This window comes from Ranitomeya imitator, chromosome 1 (assembly GCF_032444005.1).
Source record: "Ranitomeya imitator isolate aRanImi1 chromosome 1, aRanImi1.pri, whole genome shotgun sequence".
Classification (NCBI taxonomy): domain Eukaryota; kingdom Metazoa; phylum Chordata; class Amphibia; order Anura; family Dendrobatidae; genus Ranitomeya; species Ranitomeya imitator.
In genome coordinates, this window is record NC_091282.1 from 118,755,173 (window position 1) to 118,780,211 (window position 25,039).

Genomic DNA, 25,039 nt, shown 5'->3' on the forward strand with positions numbered 1-25,039 from the left:
ATCCCCTCCAGTCAGCGCTCACACAGGGTTAATGGCAGCGCTAATGGACCGCGTTATGCCGGTGTTACGCACTCCGTTAATGTTGCTATTAACCCTGTGTGACCTACTTTTTACTATTGATGCTGCCTATGCAGCATCAATAGTAAAAAGATCTAATGTTAAAAATGATTAAAAAAAATAAAAAATCATTATATACTCACCGTCCGTCGGCCCCGCGGATCCAGAACAGGCCTTTCCCTCTCATCGCGACGCTCCGGTGACCGCTACATGCATTGCGATCTCGCGAGATGATGACGTAGCGGTCTCGCGAGACCACTACGACATCATCTCGCGAGACCGCAATGCACGCTTGAGACCGGAGCGCGCGAGGAGCGTCGGTAACCATTCGGCATGATCCGGGGGCCAACGGAAGGTGAGTATGTAACTATTTTTTATTTTCATTCTTTTTTTTTTTTTTTTTTTAACAGGGATATGATGCCCATATTGCTATATACTGCGTGGGCTGTGCAATATACTACGTGGGCTGGCCACGAACAATCAGTCCGAATCCTGTGTATTCAATGTATTATTCTAAAATCTTCATAAATAAACTACATACATATTCTAGAATACCCGATGCGCTAGAATCGGGCTACCATCTAGTATAATAATTATATATATATTTTTATTATGTACAAAACATGAGGTTTCAGCCTAATATTAGAATTATTCAAAAGAAAATTGGAAGATATCAGAATTTTTTTTAAAATTTAGATTGTCATATAGAAAAAAAAATAATCTTGATGTAAGACAATTTTCTGATGACATGATCCATTAAAAAAAAAATCTAAAAAATGTATAATTAATAATAGATATTAACATTATTTGTGAGTTTTCAGTGAGTTTTCAGATGTTAATGCATAGAAGATAAATGCTGGCTGGACCCTTCCCCATCAGCAAGACCCCTGACCCTCCTGACCGCAGATACTGGAGGAAAGAAGGATTGCTAATTTTGGTGTTCAGCATGCCTGATCTTTGGATCTAAGAGAAGACAAGCCATCAGCGGAGATGTTCAGCAGAAACTTGCTACCATCTCCCTAGCGAGAGAACACTCAGCCTAGCACGCCTAGGCAATAAACGTCCAGCGGACAGTGGTGTTTGGTTCATGGCCACTTTATTTTATTTTCATTCTTCTCAGAAGCAGTATACACCATGCACATTCTGCAGAAAATGATGTCCAGTTTGTCTGTGAACAATGGCCCTCAATAACCCTTGCCTTATAGCCAACTCCAATAAATGGAACTGAATTTGCAGTCAGTTTATCACACAGTCACACCCAACTATACTAGGAAAAAGCCACAGCTTGGGCAGAAGCTAGGAGGTCATAGGTCTTGTGCACATTACACATTTATTACAAGAGTCGGGCTTACTGGATGACATTACCTAATGTATTAGGTTATTCTACAGCTAGAACAAGGTACAGTAGCTCCTCTGTTGTGTACTGCATAAAAAACACGCCATGCAAGAATTAACAACTTTTATTTTACAGATAGACATTTCACTTTGAAAAATACAATACTTTCTAATATATGTACTGTATATATTTTTTGCTATATTGATTGATCACCTTATGAATCTGATGGGTCCAATATGTGACCTTTCAACCATAGTCGTTAGTACTATGTGAAAGGGCACTCTCAGATATACAGTCATGGCCAAAAGTGTTGGTACCTGTGAAATTGTTCCACAAAATGAAATATTGCAATTACACATGTTTTGTCATACACATGTTTATTTGCTTTGTGTATTGGAACAACACAAAAAAAAAGCATAGACATAAGGCAAATTGAACATCATTTCAGGCTAAACCCTAAAAATGAGCAGGACAAAATTGTTGGCACCTTTCCAAAATTGTGTGTAAACAACCTTGCTTCAAGCATATCATGTTATGCTTATTCATATTCACCTGTGGCAGGTAACAGGTGTGGGCAATATGAAAATCACACCTAAAAAAGGGAGAAGATGACTCAGACTTTACATTGTGTGTCTGTGTGCGCCACACTAAGCATGGAGAACAAAATGAGAAGAGAAATATCTGAGGAATCGAGAACCAAAATTGTTGAAAAATATCAACAATCTCTAGGTTACAAGTCCATCTCCCGTTGTCCACAGTGCACAACATAATCAAATGCCTGTCATTTGTGCTGTGCCTTTTCATTCACCTGTGCAATCAATGTTACTGAAGAAGGTCCATGCTTGTTTTTGTTTTGCATTGCCTGAACAAATAAAAATCTACTGTTCTCACAATCAGTGCCAAGGTTACTTGTGCACCGAACACAAGAGTGCCATGCTTTATTCTGCTCAGGTATATCTATTAGGGTGGGCCAGGGTGGTAGTCATGGCCGAGAGCAAACCCTGTATCACACCCTGGCCTCCCCTCACAATACAGTAATGTCTTTCCTTCTGCACACCTGTGTTCTGGGTCTCCGCACCATCAGGGTCCACCCTGGGCCGCTGGAGGTTCTTTGTAGACGGTGCCGCACAAAGGGAGACACAGTCCAGCTCAACATTAACAACAACAGCTTTACTTGTTTCTGTACGCAGCATATCCACATCCTTTCCAGCATCAACATCAGGCTTCACAAATTGCAATTCCTCTTCTGTCTCTGTCCTCCTCTCTCTGTCACTAAGCTCGCTTCTGGGACGGACCGTACCTTTCGATCCCTCAGCATCCTCTCTGCTCAGCTTTACTCCGTTTGGGTACTTTCTCAGCCGTTCCACACTTGTTCTGAGGGCGTTAGCCTATGCAATAAGCTGCCACATGATGGGCGATCAGCCCGTACTGCTTAGCCTTTTGAAGCAACTGCAGTCCCACTAATACCGCACCGCTAGCACTGTTGCTCCTTCTGATGAGGTCCTGGCCAGGGATGCTATATGGCTGGGCCTTATACTTCAACATTGCATGGCACAGTGTTGCCCGGGGCTAGTTAGCCCAAGTGAGCTGTATGTGCGCCCTGGCCCCAACTGAGATCTATAAGGAGGTCCTTCCTGCCTTATCCACCATGCCCCTCCTATTTAACTATTTACAATGCTATAACTATACCTATAGTGTATGCCATCTTGCAGCTAACTTTAGGTACTACACTCACCCTACCAGTAGAATGACATTACACAAATATATTACATTGATATACAATGTATAAACATACAGCAGCAATAAATACAACCGGGACGTCACTTAAGGGGTTAGCGAGAGATGATGGAGTTTACAACCCCTTAAATACCCTCATCATACTTAACCCAATCAATATATCGTAGGTATACAAAAAGACAGACTAATTGCTTGCAGTTAAAATTAACCTTGGTGTTGATACAGAATTGTAGACTACCTAGATAAAGGGTCTATTTAACCAACCAGATCAGTTTTGGCAATCGTTTAATTACCTTTTTAGACCAGCCGACAAGAATTCTACATGCACAGAATTATCATGAATACGATAATACGGTGCTCATAGAATATCATTATTGGCTGCAAATTACCAGCTAACAAAGGGTGATGTGCTGCCGAGAAACATGATTTTAATGCCACCAGTCACCCGTTAAGCAAGTGTTTTGCTCATTCGTTTGTTGGTTGCGGTCATCATTATACAAGACAATAAATGGCAAATGAGCATTCTAACGAACGATTATTATCGGCTAGTCTGAATGAGCCTTAAAAGGCCAGCGGTATATGTATCGTATTGTCTGGCTGCTACGGATAATGGAGGCCCAGATCTTGTCATTTCATCCCATTCGCTCTTGGGTGCCATAAACCTGTGTACCTTTAGAGATGAGCTACACCGTTAGGTTAACTTCACATGTCCAGTAGTCATCCATGTAAAATGGATCGAGCAACAATCATTTCTCTGCAGATTGGATTGCAACTGGATCTGTTTTTTTGTGTTTTTTTTTTTTTTTTAACATTGAAGCGTATGAAAAAATGGATCCATTAAATAGTCGTCCCTTCAGTCTTCTATTTGAAACTAATCTGCATTTTTATTACTGGATTCACTCCATATGGATGATTTATGGACACATGGACTTCACATTAGCAAACCAGATGGTTGGGACTTGAACAAATGATAGCAAACAAGGAAGATAGGAGGAAGGAGGCCCATGGATGTCAAAGCCAGACACCATAATGGAGGTAAGAAGGAGTGGAGTGGGGGCAGAAATGAGGGAAATATTAATCTATATCATGACATTTATCAACTTTTAATTAATTGTGTAATTAAACATCCTCGTTCTCTTTGGATGGGAGACTAAGTTGCACGTCACTTAAAGTCTACCATACACATTGAATGAACATGGATATCGGTGGGTTTGGTCCACAGTCTATGTATATGGGCCGCCCCCCACTCTCCTCTGACAGATGATGTCGGATGAAAAAAGGGTCCGGCATGGCCTACTCTGGACTGCTGATCTTTTTGTTCTCTAGGAGAGGAACCTCGAGGAGAGAAGCCTCCAGGAGAGATGTCCGACAGGTTATTCTCGTAGTGACTACAGGAGCTCTTGGCAGAACAAACACTTCTTTCCTGCAAGAGAGACGCCAGATGAATGATCGTCAAACTAACGTTCGGTCGATAGCCATCTACAGTGTGTGGCGGACTTTATTCCCGCTATATGCAGGGCCTTCAGTTTAATACATAATCCATTTGTAATAAAATACTTTCTTCCAACTAGAAAGGTTTAGTATTACAGAAACTGCAAAGGGACGGATGAAGAAAAAGTGAAAGGTCAGACTTGAGAAGGGAAACAGAGTCAGATTATCATGCCGCCCATATAACACCGGATGATCATGGATATGTCTGATGCATTAACGCAAATCATAAGAGTCTCCAAACACTAAAGGGATCCACAAACTCACCATAAAACCCTGCCCATAAAAGAGAAATGTTGCTTTAATGCAGCCATTGGCATCTGCTGTTTATATACTCCACACAGTTAAATTTTTCTGTTTTTCATAAGTCCCAACAGATTATGGAGAAGACGGGTGTAAATATACTTCAGGCATATTTACTTCATTAACCATCGTGGAAGATCAAGTGCTTCACGCATAATGATGAGAGGAGACGTGAACACAAACCAGGCACAGCTTCTGGCCTCAGACAGGGGGTACAATTCCATTGCCCATTTACAGGAGGCAATGGCAACACGTGAAAAAATTCTTCACTAAAAATGTATTATGTAAGGCCAGGGTTTAACCAATTATTTATATGGTCATTTACACAAATCCTGATATTTTTTATATGTTTTAGAAGTTTTTTGAACATTATATTAAGAAGATGATACTGAATCATTATATACAGACTGACGGCTGGTGATCAGATCCTTATAGAGGTTATCTGGGACTTTGATATTTGGGGAGCATATACTGAAGGCCGACTACAATGGGAATGGCCAACCATGTAAAGTCCAGGGGGCCTCTCGAATTTCCCATAACAGATGAATAATGAGGCAAAGAACGATGGGTCATTTTTAATTTCAATGGCCATTTCTTCTCTCTTCCTGTAGAAAAAAAAACACGAAGGCTCAGCAAAGCCAAGTCATCATGTGTATGGGGGGGAGTCAGGAACAGAAAGAATGTTCAGCCGACAAGTTAGTTCATCAATATGGGTAGCTTCAGTGCAGGACTTAAATAGGAGATCGTGGGGGTCAAACACCAGGCACCCGAACTCGTCAGCTGGAAGTCCCACAATGACCAGATATATTCAGCTTCAGCGATGGAACAGCACAGCTCTGTACCCCGTGACTTGGTCATTCTTGTGTACAGCTCCCATTGAAGTGAATCTGATCACATCATCCTAGGTAAACCTAGGAAATATTACTACTTATGTCAAATTTTGATGGAAGTAGTGTTTTGGGCCCGTTGAAAAAAATCACACATGGAATGAAGAAAAACAAAAATATGTATTACCAATATGTATTTTCCAAATATCTCCTTTGCCTCATTTCCTAAAGCACCACTCTTGCCTTTTTTATTTTCCTTATTGCAGCGTTGTAGTGATGCTACTAATGTAAGATCCTTTCACTTAGTCTTAGGGCCCCTTTCCACTGGTGAGAAAAACGGACGAGTGCAATCCGATAAAAAAAAAAAATCGGATTGCACTCGGACCAATGTTAATCAATATATGACATTCCATTTGCGATTTTTTTCCCAGCTGAAATCGGACTGAGAAAAATCTGTGTCGGCTGAGAAAAAAAATCGCAGCATGCTGCGTATTGCTGAGATTCTCGGACGAGACTCGCCAATGCAAGTCAATGGGTGCGAGAAAAAAAACGCACAGCACTCGCACCATGCGAGTGCTGTCCGATTTTTACGCACCCGTGTCCTTAGAAAAGCCGGCAATTCAGCGCAAAGTACAGTAAAATCACACTGACAGGTTAGATGAGAGTAGATATATACACATAGAATAGGTATATATACACATATATATATATATATATATATATATATATATATATATATATATATATATATATATATATATATATATATATATATATATATATATATATATAATGCAGCGCTAGATAGCTTTAAAGCTGGTAATTCAATTACCGGCTTTTGCTTTCTCCTTCACAAACCCGACATGATATGAGACCTGGATTACATACAGTAAGCCATCTCATATCCCCATTTTTTTTGCATATTCCACACTACTAATGTTAGTAGTGTGTATATGCAAAATTGGGGCGTTCTAGCTATTATATTTAAGGGTTAAATGGCGGAAAAAATTGGCGTGGGCTCCCGCGCAATTTTCTCCGCCAGAATAGTAAAGCCAGTGACTGAGGGCAGATATTAATAGCCTGGAGAGGGTCCATGGTTATTGGCCCCCCCCTGGCTAAAAACACCTGCCCTCAGCCACCCCAGAAAAGGCACATCTGGAAGATGCGCCTATTCTGGCACTTGGCCACTCTCTTCCCATTCCCGTGTAGCGGTGGGATATGGGGTAATGAAGGGTTAATGCCACCTTGCTATTGTAAGGTGACATTAAGCCTAATTAATAATGGAGAGGCGTCAATTATGACACCTATCCATTATTAATCCAATTGAATGAAAGGGTTAAAAAAACACACACACACGTTATTAAAAATTATTTTAATGAAATAAAAACAAAGGTGGTTGTAATTTTTTATTTAACGCCCAATCCACTCAGTGAAGACCCTCGTTCTGTGACAAAAAAAAAATAATAAACCAACAATATACATACCTTCCGCAGATCTGTAAAGTCCAACGATGTAAATCCATCTGAAGGGGTTAAAACATTTTGCAGCCAGGAGTTCTGCTAATGCAACGCTACTCCTCGCTGCAAAACCCCAGGGAATGAAGGTAAAGTAGGTCAATGATCTATATTTACCTGCATTTGCGGTGAGGCGCCCTCTGCTGGCTGTTTATAGATCGTGGGAACTTGCCTAGAAAGCCTGGGAGCTTTCTAGGAAAGTTCCCACGATCTATGAACAGCCAGCAGAGGGCGCCTCACCGCAAATGAAGCTAAATATAGATCATTGACCTATATTTAGCTTCATTCCCTGGGGTTTTGCAGCGAGGAGTAGAGTTGCATTAGCAGAACTCCTGGCTGCAAAATTTATTTTTTTTTGTCACAGAACGAGGGTCTTCACTGAGTGGATTGGGCATTAAATAAAAAATTACAACCACCTTTGCTTTTATTTCATTAAAATAATTTTTAATAATGTGTGTGTTTTTTAACCCTTTCATTCAATTGGATTAATAATGGATAGGTGTCATAATTGACGCCTCTCCATTATTAATTAGGCTTAATGTCACCTTACAATAGCAAGGTGGCATTAACCCTTCATTACCCCATATCCCACCGCTACACGGGAATGGGAAGAGAGTGGCCAAGTGCCAGAATAGGCGCATCTTCCAGATGTGCCTTTTCTGGGGTGGCTGGGGGCAGGTGTTTTTAGCCAGGGGGGGGCCAATAACCATGGACCCTCTCCATGCTATTAATATCTGCCCTCAGTCACTGGCTTTACTACTCTGGCGGAGAAAATTGCGCGGGAGCCCACGCCAATTTTTTCCGCCATTAAACCCTTAAATATAATAGCTAGAACGGCCAAATTTGGCATATACACACTACTAACATTAGTAGTGTGGAATATGCCAAAAAAATGGTGATATGAGATGGTTTACTGTATGTCGGGTTTAGGAAGGAGATAGCAAAAGCCGGTAATTGAATTACCAGCTTTAAAGCTAGCTAGCGCTGTATTAAATATAAATATATAAATATAGGTGTCTCCCTGACATATATATGTATATATACCTATTCTATGTGTATATATCTACTCTAATCTAACCTGTCACTGTGATTTTACTGTACTCTGCGCTGAATTACCGGCTTTTCTAAGGACACGGGTGCGTAAAAAAATCGGACAGCAATACGGATGTCATACGGATGTTGCGATAAAAAAAAAAAAAAAAAAAAAAAAATCGCATGACACTCGCATGGCACTCGCAGACGTTACATCAGTTTTTTCGGTCCGTAAATCGGACCGTTTTTTTCTCACACTAGTGGAAAGGGGCCCTTATACTTACCATCCGCCGTCTTCATCTGTTTGCACCGCTTCGGTTGTATTCCAGCAGAATTGGAGCGCGGGGTCGGGAAAGAGCTAATAGACGATGGGTGGTGAGTATACTATTAGGTGCAGGGATCCTACATTAGTAGCATCACTCCAGCTCTATCACAAAGAAAAAAAATGCTGGTACGTTAAAGAAACACCTGTCCAGCCATCTTTATCATCTTAATGTAATGCAGTCATCATATTCTATAGCACGGTGTACTTACAATTGTTCATTTTCACTTTCTACACAGCTAATTCTTCTCTTTCCTCTGTTTTATGTAGAAACAGGAAGTCTCTTTTCCTTGCATGATTCATTCCCCACTTCAGCTCCTCCCCCTGCCAGGGACATCTGCACTACTCATAACTTATACAGGGAAAATAGACCTCCTGTTTTTACCTAGAGCTTAGAAGGATTCAGCTAGTCACTTTTTATTCCTGTAATGTCAGAGAGCTAATAGAAAACAGAAGAATTAACTGGGCAGAAAAGCAAAATGAGCAATTGTAAGCACACAGTGCTATATAACATGATGACTGCACTATGTCAAGAAGATAAAAATTTTGATGGGAGGAGAAGGAGGGCTTCTCTTAAGAGCACAGGTGCAAACTAAGTAGCCATCTCCACATATAACCTGAAAATAAAGTTCTACTTTGTAGCGCTATACTGTATATTGAAAACATTAAATGCATTAAACATGAATTGCACCACTGCTCCATAAAATAGGAAAAATTGAGAATACGCAGCGCAATTCATGTATCCCCATCATCCGCAATAATTGTAAATTTATGTGCTGAGGATTCTCAATTTGTCCTATTTTCTAGAGAAGTATTGTAATTCATGTTTCATGCATTTCATGTTTTCATGCTACAGCACTACAGAGTGCAACTTTATTTGTTAGTTATATATGGAGATAGTTACTCTTAGGCTACTTTCACACTAGCGTTTTTTGCCAGACGTCGCAATGCGTCGTTTATGGCAAAAAAAGCATCCTGCAAAGTTGTTTGCAGGATGCGTTTTTGCCCCATAGATTAACATTAGCGACGCATTGCGACGTTTTGCCACACATCGCAACCGTCATGCGACGGTTGCGCCGTGTTGTGGCGGACCGCCGGGAGCAAAAAAAAGTTAAATGTAACGTTTTTTGCTCCTGATGGACCGCTTTTTCCGACCGCGCATGCGCGGCCGGAACTCCGCCCCCACCTCCCCGCACCTTACAATGGGGCAGCGGATGCGCCGGAGAAATGCATCCGCTGCACCCGTTGCGCAGTGCGTCAAACGCTAGCGTCGGAATCTCTGCCCGACGCATTGCGACGGGGAGATTCCGACACTAGTGTGAAAGTAGCCTTAGTACGCACCTGTACACATGTCTTCTGTTTGTAAGCGACAGTTTTTGATATTTGTATACATAGGTTCTCTGACTGAGAACTCCACCCATCAGCCTCTGGTGGTTTAAATTATAGCAGGATCCTCTCTACCTACATAAAGGCAGGCGCTAACCTACGAGAAGATTCACACTAGGCAGGTTCCCAGCAATAAGAATCACCTAATAGCGGCTACTGGGCACACAAGAATTGGCCAATTTATGTGCTAAGTATTCGCAATTTTTTCTATGATCTAGGGCAGTAATGCAATTTGTGCTTCCTATATTTCGTGTTTTCATGTTGTAGCGCTACAGTATGCAACTATATTTGCGGTTTCTTTTAAGTGAATCAGTCGTCTCTCAGTCTATGATAGCAATTTAATGTATTTGCCATGTGCTGTTTCTGGTATCTTTATTAGAAATAGGTAGTTTCTAAGAAAAAGGTTTTCCAAAGATTGATTCTTTCTTGGTAAATACAAGAAATATCTTAGACATGTTTTCATTAATTGTTATATTCTGTATTTTCGTTCTAAAAATTTTTTAAGACGACCTGATTTTTAATTTTCAGCATGACACTTTGGTCACAGTAGATCAGCCAGATAGTGACACCCAAACCACTTCCTGACGATCTTTGCTGAACGGCAGGAAAAGAAAACTCTTAACATGTTGCACTTTAGTAATGAGAATCCACCTTATCCACTAAATAATTCACAAGATCATAGTACAAGTGTACAAGTCACATGCAGACTCAGACATGACTTTCTATAGCAACTTAAGGCAAGTGTCATGTAAATCATTCACCGGATACATGTTTCCCAAGGGGAAGCCTCAGTATCATGCTGGTGAGTCGCCCCCTGGGCAGTGGGGCACTCGGTACCGTGTCCGGTCGCAAGGGGGATGTCACGGTGGCTGCGACCCGGTCAGTGGCCCTGGGACCCACGTTAAAGGGGAAAATGTTCAGTGTTTGTTGTGATGCCACCTGTGGAGTTCGGTCAGTAGTTGGACCAACACTGCATTAAGGGGGTCCCCTGGGGGGGATGTTGCCGCAGCACAGATGTTACACTTCCCACAGGTGAAGCGCAGTCCTATAGTATGTGGCAGAGATGATGGTATGTGTCAGTGAATAAATGGAGGAGACAAGTTGTAAGTCTTTACCTGGTTTACTGTAGGTTGCTGGCCACAGTTCAGGGTACCAGGCACGGATGATGGTGGTCCAGCCGACTCAGAGGCAATGGACAGTTCCCTTGTTCCAGTAGAGGTCCATGAGCCTTTCCAAACAGGCACTGTTAAAGGTGAGGTCCCTGCTGCCTGAAGCTTCCTACAGGGTCCTTTAGTTTCCCCCTGTCCTGGGACAGGCCCCTGCACGACGGGCAGCTTGAGCCTTTTTTGCAGGGACTCTGTCATGCCCCAGGCTCCTTAGTTGCTGCTGCGTCTCAGGCGTGGTGCGGGCAGTTAACATGTAGTGTCGTGCCCTCCGGTTGTGCTCTGTGTCCTAGAGTCCCACAAAAGCCTTGGGCTCCCGGTTCCTGGTTTCTGCGCTTCAGCTCTGAGCGTGCCCTGCCACAGTTCCCCTCTGAGCTCTGTTCCTCTCCTGTGCTCCTTCCTTTCCGGCTACTCCACATCCAACCCTTCCAGGTTATTTGTCCTTCCAGAGGCTGCAGCTCCCTCGTGGCTGCCAGGCCTCTCTGTCTGCACTCTGTTACAGACTTCCTTGTACTTCAGTGTCTCTCCCAGACTAAACTAGCTCCTCCTCCAGGTCAGGATACATAAAGCCTAGGGAAGCTCCCCTGAATCCGGGTCCTGAGCTCCCCCTCCTGGCTTGGATGCAGAATGTGTTGCATGTGTGTGCCTTACCTCGTGAAGAGAACTCCATTGCCCCTGAGCATGACATTACCTTCCCCGAAGGAAAAGCAACATCACTGCAGCAACCGGTCACCTGGGGTGCTGCACTGGTACCAAAATATAGTTTTAAAGCAATATTATCACTGGATTTCACAATTCAAACTTCATATACACTGCTCAAAAAATAAAGGGAACACTAAAATCCCACATCCTAGATATCACTGAATTAAATATTCCAGTTGTAAATCTTTATTCATTACATAGTGGAATGCGTAGAGAACAATAAAACCTAAAAATTATTAACGTAAATGACAACTAATATCCCACGGAGGTCTGAAGTTGGAATGATGCTCAAAATCAAAGTGAAAAATGAGCTACAGCCTGATCCAACTTCAGTGGAAATGCCTCAAGACAAGGAAATGATGCTCAGTAGTGTGTGTGGCCTCCACGTGCCTGTATGACCTCCCTACAATGCCTGGGCATGCTCCTGATGAGGCAGCGGATGGTCTCCTGAGGGATCTCCTCCCAGACCTGGACTAAAGCATCCGCCAACTCCTGGACAGTCTGTGGTGCAACGTAACATTGGTGGATGGGGCGAGACATGATGTCCCATATGTGTTAGATCAGATTCAGGTCTGGGAAACGGGCGGGACAGTCCATAGCTTTAATAACTTCATCTTGCAGGAACAGCTAACACTCCAGCCACATGAGTAATGGCATTGTCCTACATTAGGAGGAACCCAGGGCCAACTGCACCAGCATATGGTCTCACAAGGGGTCTCAGGATCTCATCTCGGTACCTAATGGCAGTCAGGCTACTTTAGACGAGCACATGGAGGGCTGTGCGGGCCTCCAAAGAATTGCCACACCCACACCATTACTGACCCATTGCCAAACCAGTCATGCTGAAGGATGTTGCAGGCAGCAGATCGCTCGCCATGGCGTATCCAGATTCTGTCACGTGTGTTCTGTGGCAAATGCCAAGTGTCCTGCACGGTGTTGGGCTGTGAGCACAACCCCCATCTGTGGACGTCGGGCACTCAGACCATCCTCATGGAGTCTGTTTCTAACCGTTTGTGCAGACACATGCACATTTGTGGCATTTTGCAGGGCTCTGGCAGTGCTCCACCAGTTCATCCTTTGCACAAAGGCTGAGGTAGTGGTCCTGCTGCTGGGTTGTTGCCCTCCTACGGCCCCCTCCACATCACCTGGTGTATTGGCCTGTCTCCTGGTAGTGCCTCCAGCCTCTGGACACTACGCTGACAGACACAGCATTCCTTCTTGCCACAGCTCGCATTGATGTGGCATCCTGGATGAGCTGCACTACCTGAGCCACTTGTGTGGGTTTTAGAGTCCGTTTCATACTACCACGAGTGTGAAAGCACAACCAACATTCAAAAGTGACCTAAACATCAGCCAGAAAGCATTGGTACTGAGATGTGGTCTGTGGTCCCCACCTGCAGAACCACTCCTTTATTGAGGGTGCCTTGATAATTGCCAATAATTTCCATCTGTTGTCTATTTCATTTGCACAACAGAACGTGAAATTGATTGTAAAGCAGTGTTGCTTCCTAAGTGGACAGTTTGATTTCACAGAAGTTTGATTTACTTGGAGTTACATTCTGTTGGTTAAGTGTTCCCTTTATTTTTTTTGAGCAGTGCATATTAAAGTAGATAGTAGACCTGATAAGGCTGGTGTACTTTCTTTGAAAATATATGCCAGTATGGCTTTACAATCCTGACATTAAAATAAGTATTTTACGAGTCCAGAGATTTGATCTATTGTGATCAAAGTGAGCATGATGCAATAACTTCAAAGTTCACAGCATCATCAGGTCTAGTAGATTTATTTAATAACTTGTGGTTAGTACTGGGGAATCTGGTGACAGATCCTCTTGAATCTCCTGTACAAGATACAAATTGGAGTTAATGAGAGTGAAACCCTAAAGGAATAAGATGTCACCAGGTTTTTACTACCCATCTATGAGCAGAATAAATGTAGAAGTGTAAAGCCCCTAATTTCTGTGATATATCACTTACTGGGCTGCTTGCTGCAGTTTTTTTATAAAGTGTTTTTTCTGTTGCAGATCTAGCAGTTCTCTATTGCGGAGTTCTGTATAACCCCGCCCACACCACTGATTGGCAGCTTTCTGCCTATGCACAATCAGTGGTGTGGGCGGGATTATACAGAGCTTATGAATACAGAGGACTATATGGCAGGAGGTTTACTAGTCCTCTAGTGATCATCTCCTGCTGATAAAACTGGGATTTTAATTATGACTACAGCCAGCCAACCAGTAAATGACACAATCAGACGTCCATTTTTCATGTTCATGTTCTAGCCGTGAATTTCCCAGATAGAATATGTGCCCATTAGAGTCTATGAGGCTGTTCACGTCAGTGGCTTTTTTGTGGATTGTGTAGCTGCAAAAAAGAAAAAAAAAAAAATCACGAAGGCTTAACTTTTTTTTTCTTCCTCGGTGTCAGAGATGAAATTTAACCATATAAGTCTATGCGATCAAAAGCATGCGGGTTCTATCAGACTCTAATCCATATCCTGTCTGATTAATGCTATAACGGATAGGAGGTTTTGTAATTAATTTATTCATATGTTATAATCGGACACGCGGACCAACCACAGTCCAAGTTTCATCTATTTTTTTTCATTTTTATTTTTTGTGTACATGAAAAATCAAGATTGTCTGAAACAAGGCCTAATACTAAATTTATTTTCTTATTGACTCATCAAAAAAAGACAATGTACTGCAATGAAAAAAAACACAAATAGGTGAAATTTTTGAGAAACATTCTCAGAATTAGATGCGCTTTTGTCTACTGGTCATTCATAACCGTAAACTATGCTCAAAGACTGACCAGTAAAAAATTGTCATTAAGACTGTTCACATGTCCAGATGTCAACTGTTTGTAATGGACGCAGTATTAAAAAAATAATGATCTGTTAAAAAGCTGAGCAAAAACAGAGGCACACTTTGGTTTCTGATTTGCACTCATTTTTGTTCTGTTTGTAAAGGATCCATTTTTCTCTGGAGATGCCTCTGATCACCTCTTGGGTACTGGGCATGCAAAGTCATCAAAAATTGGACCAGATATTGTCCTTTTCTCATTGAAGTCAAAGTTTGTTCTTTTGTTTTTTAAAGAAAAAAAACAAAAAAACACTGATCCAGTTTAGTTTTTTTTTTCTTTTAAAGTTTTTTTGATACAGCTAAAAATGGATTGCAGCCAAAGCATTTACGGATATTTACACCTCCATTCAAATGAAGGGATCCTCTATGGGATCAAATACCTTCTATTTTTTGAAATCTTAAATCAGATCTAAAAATTGAAATAACTACTGGACAGGCGAAGGCAGCATTAAAGGGGCGTTTCATTTTAACCATCCGATGAGCCACTCCTAACATTCAAACATGACAATTCAGTTTTCAATAGGTTGACCCACTGGGTGAAAGAACTTGACCAACTATGAACTATAATAGTATAAAGCGGCCAAAATCATACATTATAAAGAAAACTATATGGACGGAGTATATGAAAGAAGCTGCCAAGCATATCTAAAACCAGTTCTGTTTGGTAAAAAAAACCAAAACCTTATTTTACCAGAAAAGTGTGAAAAATGTCAGGCTGAACTGGGCAGAACTGTACCACATCTCTTCTACCCCTCGATCTCTGCTGTGTGGGTAATGAATAATTGTCATGTTGGTTTTCATCCTGATTCATTGTACCATAGGTGCAAAAGTACGAAGTAACATATGTGTCTGAAAGCCACATATTCCCTGACGTAATCTGATGGACCCCATTGACCCAAAACTGCACCTTCGATGAAAGTATGAGCATAGCTTACATTGTGCATGCAACCATACGTCATGAAGTACTAGAATAATTTGCTTCCACAATTTTGAACATGGCAAGATGTGTGAAGAGCATCGGCAAGGACAAAAAAGTGAAAATAAAGCACATACAGTATGTCAACCTAAGAGTCGTGTAGTAATAAGTCAAAGAACAGAAATGCTAGAGCACTATTTCCACTAGTACTAGGCTAGATTATCTATTATGTGGCACTTCATTCAGATAGAATCACTTGAGATGAGCAAAGTGATTCTATTTGCCTTGGTCCGGTGTTCAGACTGGTTCTCCTTGGCATCCAGACAAGGTCAGTGTCTACTTCTGCCTGGCATCCTGATCATCTTTTTCACTTACTAGGCCCTCCAGATGTTATGACATGCAATGTGCTGTGAGGTCTCGACTTTACGGGCATCCGAATATGCGGCAGAGGCTGTTAGGCCGCCAGAAGGGAACACTACCCCTGTCAAGTTACCACAAGAGAACCGAAATTGATGTTGGACCATTCTAATTTTAAACTTTCAGCTCATCTCTAATTCTCATTGTAAGTCACAGCATAAAATTGACAAGATGTCAGATTAACAAAGTACCAGGCATTTAACATGGCAATAACTCCAATAAGACCCTTCATTGTGTAAAATTCAGAAGAGTAGATATCAAACACGCTGGTTATGGGGCACATATGCTGCCCACCAAAAATGGCACAATTACTACTAAAGTCTGGCATATTAATCTGGATTCTCACTAGTGCAAATTAATAGTGGAGCAGTTGCCCAGAGCAGACGGTCAGTTGGTTCCTTTAATAAACGAGATGATAAATGGAAGCTGGAATCTGTATGGTTGCCATGGACAACTCATCAATCCACTTTTTTCCCTAATGCTGAGACAGAGAACATCTGTAATTTGGTGTTATTTGACCTCAAGCATAAAGATCAATTTACACTTCAAAATTATCGTAATTGAGCATTTCTAGGAACACTCGTTTCTCGATAATCATAGTGTAAACAGGCTGCTGATCACCAAACAAACAAGCAAAATGTTCATTTTTCAGTTTTGCATTTTCCTGATTTTAATTATTATTATAAAAATTATTTTACCTTATTATTTCATCGCTTCTAATTTCAACCTAAATGAAACCAAAAACTGGGTGGGTCTCAGCTAAGGATTACTAGTAAAGAAGAGTCACCCCCTGATTTAGGGAAGTACAAGTATAAGGGACTATTTGGTTATAACCCACATAAGTTGCTCAGGTAGAGCATCCAGGATGGCACATCAATGTGAGCTGTGGCAACAAGGGTAGCTATGTCTGTCAGCACAGTGTCCAGAGCATGGAGCAGATACTAGGAGAAAGGCCAGTGCACTACGAGATGTGGAGGGGGCCAACAACCAAGCAGCAGGACCGCTCCCTCCTCTTTTGTGTAAGAAGAAACAAGAGGAGCAGTGCCAGAGCCCTGCAAAATGACCTCCAGCAGGCCACTAACATCCATGTGTCTGCTCAAAATATCAGACACAGACTCCATGAAGGTGGTATGATGGCCCGACATCCACAGGAGGGTGTTATGCTTACAGCTCAACACTGTGCAGGGCAATTAGCATCTGCCAGAGAACACCAAGATTGTTAGATTTGACATTGGTGCCCTGTGCTCTTCATGGATGAAAGCAGGTTCACAATGAGCACATGTGACAGAGTCTGGAGACGCCGTGGAGAAGGTTCTGCTGCCTGCAACATCCTCTAGCATGAACAGTTTGGCAGTGGGTTAGTGATGGTCTGGGAATTTCTTTGGAGGGCCACACAGTCTTCCATTTGCTAGCCAGAGGTACCCTGACTGCCATTAGGTACCAAGATGAGATCCTCAGACCCATTGTGAGACCATATGCAGGTGCAACGGGCCCTGGGTTACTTCTGATGCATGACAATGCTAGGTCTCATGTGGCTGAAGTGTGTCAGCAGTCCCTGCACAATAAAGGCACTAATGCTATGTTCTGGCCCGCCCGTTCCACAGACCAGAACCCAATCGAGCATATCTGGGACATCATGTCTCACTCCATCCACCAATGCCACGTTGTGCCACAGACTGTCCAGGAGTTGACTGATGCTTTGATCCAGGTCTGGGAGGAGATCCCTCAGAAGAATATCCATTGTCTCATTAGGACCATGCCCAGTTGTTGTAGGTAGGTCATACAGGCACGTGGAGGCCACACACACACTACTGAGAATCATATCTTTGTCTTGAGGGATTTCCACTGAAGTTGGATCAGCCTGTAATTTGATTTTCTACTTTGATTTTGAGTATCATTCCAAATCCAGACCTCCATTGGATATAAATTTTTATTTATATTGATCATTTTTATGTTTTATTGCTCTCAACGCATTCCACTATCTAATGCAACTGGAATATTTTATTTAGCGATATCTAGAATGTGGTATTTTACGGTTCCCTTTATTTTTTTTTGAGCCGTGTAGATCTATAAATGGGTTGTCCATATCTGTCGAAATCTTCGGCAAGTGTTGCAGCTTGCTGAATCCTAACGCACACATTAGGATACGGCTATGCTTGTCAGTTCAAACAGTCAACAATTGCATAGTTGTGGGCACATGCTGTCTACAGTCTCAGTCGCTTCTCTCAATATTGAAAAAGAAGACTAGTAGGCACAAGACCACAATTCTGAAAGTCACATACTTATGATCACGTGACAACAGCTGGAATCTGAAAGGGGAACCGAATCCTAAGAATATGAGCATTACACACCCTCAGCAAACTGAGCACTTGTACCTGTAGAAGTTTTCACCCGCAATGGACAACCCCTTAGGATAAAGGTACCGTCACACAACGATATCGTTGCTTTTTGTGATGTAGCAACGATATCGTTAACAAAATCGTTATGCGTGACAGCGACCAACGATCAGGCCCCTGCTGGGAGATTGTTGGTCGCTGGGGAAAGTCCAGCACTTTATTTCGTTGCTGGATCTCCCGCTGACATCGCTGAATCGGCGTGTGTGACGCCGATTCAGCGATGTCTTCACTGGTAACAAAGGGTAAACATCGGGTTACTAAGCGCAGGGCTGCGCTTAGTAACCCGATGTTTACCCTGGTTACCAGTGTAAATGTAAAAAAAAACAAACACTACATACTTACATTCCGGTGTCTGGTCACGTCCCTCGCCTTCAGCTTCCTGCACTGACTGTGAGCGCCGGCCAGCCGTAAAGCAAAGCACAGCGGTGACGTCACCGCTGTGCTTTACGGCCGGCGCTCAGTCAGTGCGGGAAGCTGAAGGCGAGGGACGTGACCAGACACCGGAATGTAAGTATGTAGTGTTTTTTTTTTACATTTACAATGGTAACCAGGGTAAACATCGGGTTATTAAGCGCGGCCCTGCGCTTAGTAACCCGATGTTTACCCTGGTTACCCGGGGACTTCGAGCTCGTTGGTCGCTGGAGAGCTGTCTGTGTGACAGCTCTCCAGCGACCAAACAGCGACGCTGCAGCGATCGGCATTGTCTAGATCGCTGCAACGTCGCTTAATGTGACGGTACCTTAACTCTAGAGTGCCACCACAGGGGTCAATAAGCATTAGGCCGGGGTCAGTCTTGTGAGTGTGATGCGAGAAACTCGCACGAGTCTCTTGCATCAATACCCGGCCGGCACTGCTGGTCACTACCTATGATGAGATTTCAAAATGGATTATTACTGCATAAAGCAGTCAATAGATAGCGTCTCCCACTCAGGACAGCTTAGAATAACCATTTATTACCTGGATATCCATTCATCAATGGGAGCCGTAGAATCACTGCTGGAAAATTGAAAAACTACCTGCATTTACAGGAACATAAGCAAATAACCAATGGTTTCAGTGGTGGATAACTACTTTTCATGAAGGTTTGTCCTCATTTAGACAACTTTTTTTTTTATGAGCTAACCTTAAGTACATGAGGACAGCCATTATACAGAGTGTGGCGCTGTGGGGTTGTGGCTCATTACACTGCGTACATCCAGCTGCAATGGGAGCAGCAGACAACTGAATGTCGGACCCCCCCCAATCAGATATTGATGACGTAACAAAATGATACGTAATCAATATACAAGTCTTGAACAACTCCTTTAAGTATACATTTTAAGGAATTTTTCCAACTTTTCTGATAAGCTTCCTTTTGTCATCAGTTACACATAATATAATGAAATTAAGTGACAAATTAAAAACATTGCACAGAATTACGAACAAAAGCTGCCATATACAATTCACAGACAGCCTGGAATTGTTGTACAGCCTGGGGTCTCCTACTGAAGACATTTCTAGGATAAAATATATTGTAACCTTTAGGCTATGTGCACACGTTATGGATTCTCTTCGGATCCGCAGCGTTTTTTGAGGTGCAGAAACGCTGCAGATCCGCAATTGATTTACAGTACAATGTAAATCAATGAGAAAAAAAAACGTTGTGCACACTTTGCGGAAAATCCGCTGCGAAAACACTGCGGTTTAAAAGAAGAAGCATGTTACTTATTTTTTGTGAATCTGCAGCGTTTTTGTACCCATTCCATTATAGAAAACCGCAGGGGTAAAAAAAAGCAGCAAATCCGCAAGAAAACCGCAGCAAAAACGCACAAAAAACGCTGCGGAACCACACAAAAAACGCAACAAATCCGCAGGTGCGTTTTCTGCCAGGAGAGGCAGAATCCGCACCAGAAATTCCTAAGCCTAATCCGCAACGTGTGCACATAGCCCAATTGTGCAGATTTTCATCCTGTGACCCCCCCAACTATCGAAAAAATGGATGCACTGTAGTGTAGTAACTCTGCAAACTATTCCCTGCACAGCAGCTCTCCTGACCACACACTGTGCGGGGAGCTGCAACAGAGCCAGCAGGGCTGGTGGTGGCACGCCATAACATTACTAATGGGAATGTTATATACCTAACAGAATGGCAGCTAAACAAAAATTTGCCAATTTGCACGTGACAGTTGTGATACTCATACTGAGGTTCTAACATTCTATGTACAAATCTTATCTGTAGGTTATGTGTTTTATGGAGTTTTCTCTAGATTCAGAGATACTGGTAACTCCACAGCAAATGTCTACTCATACAGAAACAGGGGAGGGAACATTTCTGGTCAAAGTACAACTGGAGACCTGTGTCACTCAGAATGAAACACAATGGCCTCTGAAGTCAAACTGCCTTGTGATCGCACGTAATCAGTCTGAGCTATTCCAACCTACAGTCAGACAACTGATACCATTCTGATAAACGATCATGCCATGATAAGGAAGGCATCTCCAGAAACCGCACACTCAATGAAAATGGAGGAGCAGTCAATATGTCCTTGAGATGTCCTCTTCTGCCAAAATTCCTATTTAACCACTATGTAAAGTAGTCCGCATCCAATAAAGTCAACATGACAAGATCACAAGGGCTTGTCACCCAACTTTATAGGACTCTTGAATGGAACTAACTATACATACAGCCATTTTTGAGTGAAGGTTTGATCACTGCACAACTGGGCACATAGTTCAGGAGTGGAAAAGCTGGATAAGGCGAGGGCGACATGGCGACATATCACACACCGAAATCTCAGCGACATATTGTATCATATGCAATGATGTACTACGTTGTCGCGTTGCGACCTGTAACATGTAGCGGATGATAGAAAAAGTCACAAATGCTTACAAAACGTGTCGGATTTTCTGTCGCCAGCAACACACGCCATAGACTTCAATGGAAATCGCACACAACATGCAGTTTATCAGCAGCGACAGAAAATCAAAGCTGAAAAATAGTCAAAGAAACGTTGCACAGATGTTTTTACAATAAGACACATGTCGTCATGTAGCCGCAGGCCAACAACCCCGCCGGTAGTCGCCATATTTAAGAAGCAAAAATAAATGTTTAAAAAAAAAAAATCTTTATCAGTGGATGACAATTATATTTGTGAATTTGTGATTTTCACTTATTCAACTTTTGCACAAAGCCATCTTGAATCCCAAAAAGTTCACACCAACTCATAACGACGATCATGTCATTTCTACTGGGGATTGAGAAATTTTTTTTATTGATAAATTAGCGTGTACTCGCAAACACCAGAAACCCAGAAGATAGAATCAAATGCTAATGTGAACAGTGCCTAAGGCATCATAAAACCCCCTGTATATGCCTTGAATTCTCAATCTGGAAAACAAACACACACAAAAAAAATGCAAAAATGACAAAGCCACAAAGTCCAACAAACTTCTGACCTGATCAGCTAATAGGAAGTCAGAGGAGATCAGCTTTCAGCCCATTCATCTAGCAGTCAGGAAAATAAACCCAAAACATTATAATATCATGGAATGTAACATCTTGTATCATAAACATCTGCTCTCTGGATCACTGCCTGCCACAGTGTAGCCACCTGGACTAGCTGCCATAATCCAGGGCTGCAGACAAGACCAGCAGCCTCACACATGGCTGAAACTAGTCTGCACATCCCTCCAGGAAAACTTACTGCTCCACATAACACAACAAGGAGGCACAGGGAGCCATGACACAGGCAGTTATGGGGGGTCCTGAGCCCCCCAGCCTTGCCTGGTGCTGCAGGTGAGAAGGTAGAAGCGTTTGCATGCACTTACAGCCATATCTGGGTCTAAGCATGGGGGAGCTGTCCTCATGGTGCATCCTGTGAGCAGCTGCTACACCTTTCTCTTCACCCCCTTTAATAGATGCTTCAATCCAGTGAAGACACGAGCGGAATACAGGGGTAGAGGGGTCCCAGGATCCTGCACTCAGGTCCCTTCTTGTCCTGCCTGTTGCTTTCAGGCTGTGTAACAGTGAGATCTCTCCTCCTCCTCCTTCTCCCCTGTGCTGCTGCTGCTGCTGCCTGCACCCTCCTCCTCCTCCTCTGCTTTCTATAGACTTTCCCTTGTGCTCTCAGCATTGTGTTGTGAGCAGCAGTGACTATCAGCGCCACCTACTAGGTTTTACTTATCACAGAAAAACTCTTGAATTAGTGAGAAAAATGAGCTTTGAGTTTTATTACTTCGATCTGAGATTTTCTTGGAGAAATGTGGAGCAAATATTCCTGAGTCCATGTTTTACTATATATTTACTGTATGATTTGTGAATGATATCCAGAACTGTCCGCTGTATATATATATATATATATATATATATATATATATATATATATATATATATATATATATATATATATGTACTAGATGGTGGCCCAATTCTAACGCATCGGGTATTCTAGAATATGTATATATGTATATAGCAGCCACATAGTATATAGCACAGGCCACGTAGTATATAGGAGCCATGTAGTATATAGCAGACAAATACAATGTGGCCTGTGTTATATACTATGTGGCTGCTATATACAACCATACATACATATTGTAGAATACCCGATGCGTTAATACAAGCCACGCAATATATAACACAGCCCAAACAGTATATAACACAGCCCACGTACTATATAACACAGCCCACGCAGTATATAGCAGCCACGCAGTATATAACACAGGCAACGTAGTATATAACACTGGCCACATAATATATAACACAGGCCACGCAGTATATAACACTGGCCAAGTTGTATATAGCAGCCACGCGGTATATTACACAGCCCACGCAGTATATAACACTGGCCACGTAATATATAACACAGCCCACGCAGTATATACAGTTGTATCGCAGTGCGGGGGGGTGGATCGGAGTGCAGGGGGGGTTGATTGGAGCATGGGGGGTGTGATTGGAGCACGGGGGGAGCGGACAGGAGGACGGGGGAGCGGAGCACAGGACGGAGGGGAGTGGACCACAGATCGGGGGGCTGGGGGGGCGATCGGTGGGGTGGGGTGGATGCACATAAGTGTTTCCAGCTATGGCCGATGATATTGCAGCATCGGCCATGGCTGGATTGTAATATTTCCCCAGTTTTTTAGGTGAAATATTACAAATCGCTCTGATTGGCAGTTTCACTTTCAACAGCCAATCAGAGCGATCGTAGCCACTGGGGGGTGAAGCCACCCCCCCCCCCTGGGCTAAACTACCACTCCCCCTGTCCCTGCAGGCCGGGTGAAATGGGAGTTAACCCTTTCACCCGATCTGCAGGGACGCGATCTTTCTGTGACACAGCATATGCGTCACAGGTCGGATTGGCACTGACTTTCATGACGCATACGCTGTGTCAGAGGTCGGGAAGGGGTTAAACTTCTTGATGAGACTGGAACATTCAGGTCTTTGGAGATGGACTTGTAGCCTTAAGATTGCTCATGCTTCCTCACAATTTGGTTTCTCAAGTCCTCAGACAGTTCTTTGGTCTTCTTTCTTTTCTCCATGCTCAGTGTGGTGCACACAAGGACACAGGACAGAGGTTGAGTCAACTTTACTCCATGTCAACTGGCTGCAAGTGTGATTTAGTTATTGCCAACACCTGTTAGGTGCCACAGGTAAGTTACAGGTGATGTTAGTTACACAAATTAGAGAAGCATCACATGATTTTTCGAACAGTGCCAATACTTTTATCCATCCCTTTTAATGTTTGGTGTGGAATTATATCCAATTTGGCTTTAGGACAATTCTTTTTGTGTTTTTTCATTTAAGACAAATTAAATGAAGATAATAATACCAAAGAATTTGTGTTTGCAATCATTTTCAGGAAGAAACTGAGTATTATCTGACAGAATTGCAGGGGTGTCAATACTTTTGGCCACAACTGTAACACTGGCCACAAAATATATAACACAGCCCATGTAGTATATATGTCACGATCCAATTTTGGATTTGTGACAGATCTGGTTTCCTTCAGTTTAATAACTTTTTTCCTTTCTGGTCATCGGGGGTTAATGCAGTTTTTTCCCCCCGGTGGCCGCTGATGTTACTGCATTGCTGCTGGCTCAGCTGATGCTTGTGATGACCACTCCCTCCATCCTATAAGAGGTCACCTGGTTCATCAGCTGACTGTCGGTGTTAGTTCATTCTTCAGCGACCAAGCCAGGAGTAGGAGCTAGCTGGGAACTGCGGTTCTTCAGCTGTGTCCGTTGTATCTGGTGTTTCTTCCTGCTGTGCCTTGCAGCATTAAGCTAAGTTTGGTTTTCCTTTACATTTTCTGTTTTCCTGTTTATTGTATAGTTATACACTGGTGCAGTCCACCTCCCTTGGGGGGAGTGGGGGTCACTATAGGGTCTGCATAGGAGACTGGGATACGCTGGCGGCTCGGGTCTCCTAACCTTCATAGGTACCCCCGAGATAAGGGAAGGCCAGGGCCCCTTATAGTGGCAGGGACAGGTGCGGGTTCCAAATACGCCGTCCTGCCCCTTTATTGCCGTAATCGGCGTGACATTAACACCGACCATCACATTTTTTTCTGGTGAGCCATGGCTCAAATGCAGGCCTTTGCCCAA

General features: G+C 42.8%; 1 protein-coding gene across 2 annotated transcripts in view; it reads right to left on the reverse strand.

Moving 5' to 3' along the window:
* The window catches only part of IQGAP2 (IQ motif containing GTPase activating protein 2), a 416,134-nt gene extending 393,605 nt beyond the window's left edge, over nt 1–22,529 (reverse strand). For both annotated transcript variants that reach the window (XM_069750108.1, XM_069750099.1), the window contains exon 1: nt 22,265–22,529. In XM_069750108.1, the coding sequence (XP_069606209.1) occupies nt 22,265–22,310 (46 nt within the window). In that variant the 5' untranslated portion in view covers nt 22,311–22,529. The remainder of the gene's footprint in view (nt 1–22,264) is intronic.
* Between the last annotated feature and the right edge of the window lie 2,510 nt (nt 22,530–25,039).